General features: G+C 43.5%; 1 protein-coding gene across 1 annotated transcript; it reads left to right on the forward strand.

Moving 5' to 3' along the window:
• Nucleotides 1–309: 309 nt before the first annotated feature.
• Nucleotides 310–3430, forward strand: LOC142630197 (uncharacterized). The gene is made up of 2 exons (XM_075804161.1): nucleotides 310–810; nucleotides 3344–3430. Exons 1-2 carry the CDS (start codon nucleotides 310–312, stop codon nucleotides 3428–3430), a joined length of 588 nt encoding a protein of 195 aa, XP_075660276.1.
• The last annotated feature ends 738 nt before the right edge of the window (nucleotides 3431–4168 follow it).

A 4168-nucleotide genomic window follows, 5' to 3' on the forward strand; every position in this document is an offset into this window, starting at 1 on the left:
ACCGGACGAGTTGCCGCCCTTAACAGGTTCGTTTCAAAAGCTACTGACAAGTGTTTGCCATTCTTTAATGTCCTCAGGAGGGCATTTGAGTGGACGGACTAGTGTCAGAGGGCCTTCCAAGACCTGAAGACTTACCTCATGACAAAGCCATTGCTAAGTCCATCTGTACCTGGAGAGGAACTATATTTGTATTTGGCGGTGTCCCCACACGCAGTAAGCTCGGCGTTGGTCAGAGAAGAAGGGAGGATCCAGAAACCAGTTTATTACACAAGCCGTGCGTTGAGAGGAGCAAAAGGACGATACCTGATGATGGAAAAGCTAGCATTTTCCTTGATTACGGCTTCCAGGAAGCTGAGGCATTATTTCCAAGCTCATATTATCAACGTTTTGACGGATCATCCCATAAAGAAGGCAATGAACAAATTGGAAGCTGCAAGAAGATTAATCCAGTTGGCGGTGGAACTTAGCGAGTTTGATGTCAGATACCTTCCAAGGAGCGCGATCAAGGCACAAGCGTTGGCGGATTTTATTGCGGAGTTCACTCCCAGCCAGGACGAGCTAAACAAAGACGAAGGAGATGAAAGGTGCATTATTAATGTAGACGAGTCATCCACACTATATGCAGGAGGGATTGGAGTCATACTAAAATCCCCGGAGGGTGACAAATTAGAGTACGCAGCTCGTTTGCAGTACCAAACCACCAACAATGAAGCTGAGTATGAAGGTCTACTTAAAGGGCTAGAATTGGCTGAGTCCCTAGGGGCGGAATCAATAATAGTCAAAGGGGATTCTCAGCTCGTCATCAACCAAGTGAATGGAATGTGTGATGCTAAGGAAGATAGGATGAAGAAATATCTTAGTAAAGTGAGACGGCTTGTCCAAAAATTTACGGAAGTGAGTTTTGTTCAACTCCCAAGAGAGGAAAATATGGAAGCGGATGCCTTGGCAAAAGCAGCTTTGGGAGGAGGAGTTATGAACGCATACGACAGGATCTAGTACATGCCAAGCATAGACCTCCCAGATATACAGCAAATAGGAGAAGGAGAAAATTGGATGAGTCCAATAGTAACCTATCTTAAAGATGGCAGGCTTCTAGAAGACAAGGATGAAGTTAGGAAGCTAAGGGTCAGAGCAGCCAAGTACGTTCTCATAAATGAATTCCTTTACAAGTGAGGCTTTTCTCAACCTTACCTAAGGTGCTTGGATTCAAACGAGTCAAACTATGTTTTGAGGGAAGTTTATGAAGGAGTATGTGAGAATCACTTAGGAGCAAGATCTCTTGTTCATAAGGTCGTCCGTGCAGGCTACTACTGGCCTACAATTCAGGCAGATGCTAAGGCCTATGTTAAGGTGTGTGACCAGTGTCAGCGCTATAGCAACGTCCCTAGACAGCCGTCGGAGTACCAGACCCCAATGATGGCCCTGTGGCCCTTTTTACAGTGGGGACTGGATATCCTAGGTCATTTCCCCGCGGGAACCAAACAAATGGAGTTTTTGGTAGTAGGAATTGATTACTTTACCAAGTGGGTGGAGACCGAACCTCTTGCAAAAATCACTCAGCAAAATGTCAAAAATTTTGTTTCGCAGAATATTCTATGTAAGTTCGGAGTACCTAGGGTACTAGTATCAGATAACGAATGTCAGTTTGACAACGCACCCTTCAGGGACTTTTGTGAACAGTTTGGAATCAAGAATCACTATTCCTCACCCTCCCACTTGCAGGCGAATGGACAAGCAGAAGTAGCGAACCGATTCCTGCTGAAAATCATCAAGACTTGGCTTGAGGGGGTAAAGGGGATATGACCAGATGAGTTACCGGGTGTTCTTTGGGCCTACAGGACAACTGTGAGAACCCCGACAAGAGAAACCCCCATCAAGCTAGCCTATGGAAGTGAAGCCGTCATACCAGCAGAAGTTCACATGGCTAACCATCGAGTGATGAAGTATCAGGAGAAAGAAAATGAAGAACAACTTCGTCTTGACCTCGATCTCATTGATGAGGTAAGGATGGATGCGGAGTAAAGGACAGCAAGATACAAGAATCTCATGGCTAGGCAGCATGATGGCTAGGCAGCATGATGCCATGGTGAAACCTAGGCGCTTCAGTGTTGGGGATCTCATTCTTAAAAGAGTCTCATTGACAACTAGGAATCCAGCTCATGGAAAATTGGGACCTAATTGGGAAGGACCATATAGGGTAATCAACTGCAAAAGATAGGGGTCGTACTACTTGAAAGCTCTGGACGGACGAAAGTTAGAGCATCTATGGAACGTGAAACATCTGAGGAAGTACTATCAGTAAATGAGCTTGGATGAGATTCACCAAGGACGAGGGTACAGATATGGACGAGGTCACAGCTATGGTGTTTACTAATACTTACTGTTGTGTTTTTATTACTACTATTACTACTATGGTGTGTATTCAGAATAAAAGGTACACTAGTCCTTAAACTTTTGCATCGTCTACAGACCAGTTTATGAAAGACGAGGTTATGTATTTTCTTAAGTATTTTCTTAAAGTATTTTAATAAGGCACTAGCTTTTAAGCATCTGCCATATTTGTGGACAATGTTCATACAATAATATGGTTTGGATTTCTAATGTATTTAATGCATAAATCTAATTTTCATAATGATACCCACAAGGGGGGCAAAATCCAAAGACGAATGAAAATCTCTAGACGCAGGGATGTAATGTTCATAAGCTTTCCTCAAAATAAGGATAAAGAAAAGGAAAATAAGCTAAGGCATGCTCGTCTGAAGATAAACAGACGAGAAAAAGGCATACAGTGAAACTTGTCCATGGACGAGCATCTGGCCAAGACGCCCAAGTGTTCTGGGACGAGGCAAACACTAGAAACGTCTAAGCGAAAGACGAATGCCAACTACCTAGCCCATGGACGAGGAAAAAGACGCATGACCATCATTGTCATTTTTGAGACGAGTTATACTTAGAAAATTTTGAAATGGCTAACAAAGATGTCCAGGCATAGGTAGGTCGTCCATAAGAAAAATGCATGGACGACCATTCAACACTTCGAATACACACTGTTTAAAGGCCAATAACATCTAATGGTGGAAACATAGCATAAACTCGTCCATACAATAAAATTAAATACTGGATAAATGTATACATTCATCAAAGTCTAAAACAAGGGTAGACAACCATCGTCCAAAAACCCTTACAAAGTAAGCCTTAAAAGGCAATTGTTAATAAACTCGTCCAGAACACTCTGGACGAGAGAATTGTATTCAAATACATCTTAAAAAAAGGTCCTAAGAACAATGGACCAAAACAAAGAAACAAAAACACTTTGAATAATTAATCAAAATCTCGTCTTCAGGCAGCAGGGGCATCAGCGTTGGGGTCGTCCTGGACTGGCTTGGTCGAGGCGTCATCTTCAATATTGATATCTTCAGAACTCGTCTAAAGAAAAGAACTAGCAGCACCCCCTAATTGAAGCACAATGGAGTTGATGTCAACCTCGGGAAACTTTTCCTTTGCCTCCATACGAAAGTCTTCAAACCCAGCCGCATAGTTGGCGCCCAGCAGGTCAGTTAATTGCTTTGAGGCCTTAAACTCCTCTACGGCATTTTCTTTGGCCTTCTCAAGAGAATTGCTCAACTCATCGGTCTTCTTCTAAAAGTGATCAAGACGAGTGTCTTTCTCTACTATATCAGCTTTCAGCTCTTCGACGAGGTTCAACAACCCCTTAGTTTCCTCCTTAGCCTTGGCTGCCGTTTCAACCCAGCCCTTACAATCGTCCCTGACTTCCTTTATCCTTCTCTCCAATAAGATCCTCGTCTTGTCCAGCTCAGTAGCCTGTCTGGATGCGGCTATGAACTTCGACATAGCCTGTACAAGTGATCACGAATTTTCGTGTAAAGCAAATAAATAAAGCATATGACAGGGAAGACACGGACGAAATAAAAAAGAAGGGAGAAAAGTTTGTACTAATTACCTTGAAGAGGTCATGGACACCTGAGTGTTCAAACTCTCTCAAGGACATGTTGTAGCACGCAGCAACATCCTCGCCAGACATGGCCTTCTCAAACCTCTCCCAGGCCAAGTCCTCATTCTAGACGATGTTTGAAGCAACTTTCAGAGGAGGCTAGGACGAGGTAGGAGTAGTGGTTTTGGACCATGGGGTGTGGGTAGTCTCAGACGA

This window comes from Castanea sativa, chromosome 1, assembly GCF_040712315.1.
Source record: "Castanea sativa cultivar Marrone di Chiusa Pesio chromosome 1, ASM4071231v1".
In the NCBI taxonomy this organism is placed as follows: Eukaryota; Viridiplantae; Streptophyta; class Magnoliopsida; order Fagales; family Fagaceae; genus Castanea; species Castanea sativa.

Excerpts from the sequence above, each read along its gene's own strand:
- LOC142630197 (XM_075804161.1), top strand. The coding sequence starts at position 310 with ATGGAAAAGCTAGCATTTTCCTTGATTACGGCTTCCAGGAAGCTGAGG. Across the intron at positions 811-3,343 it reads CTCAGCTCGTCATCAACCAA|GCAGCAGGGGCATCAGCGTT; the intron begins GTGAATGGAATG and ends TCTCGTCTTCAG.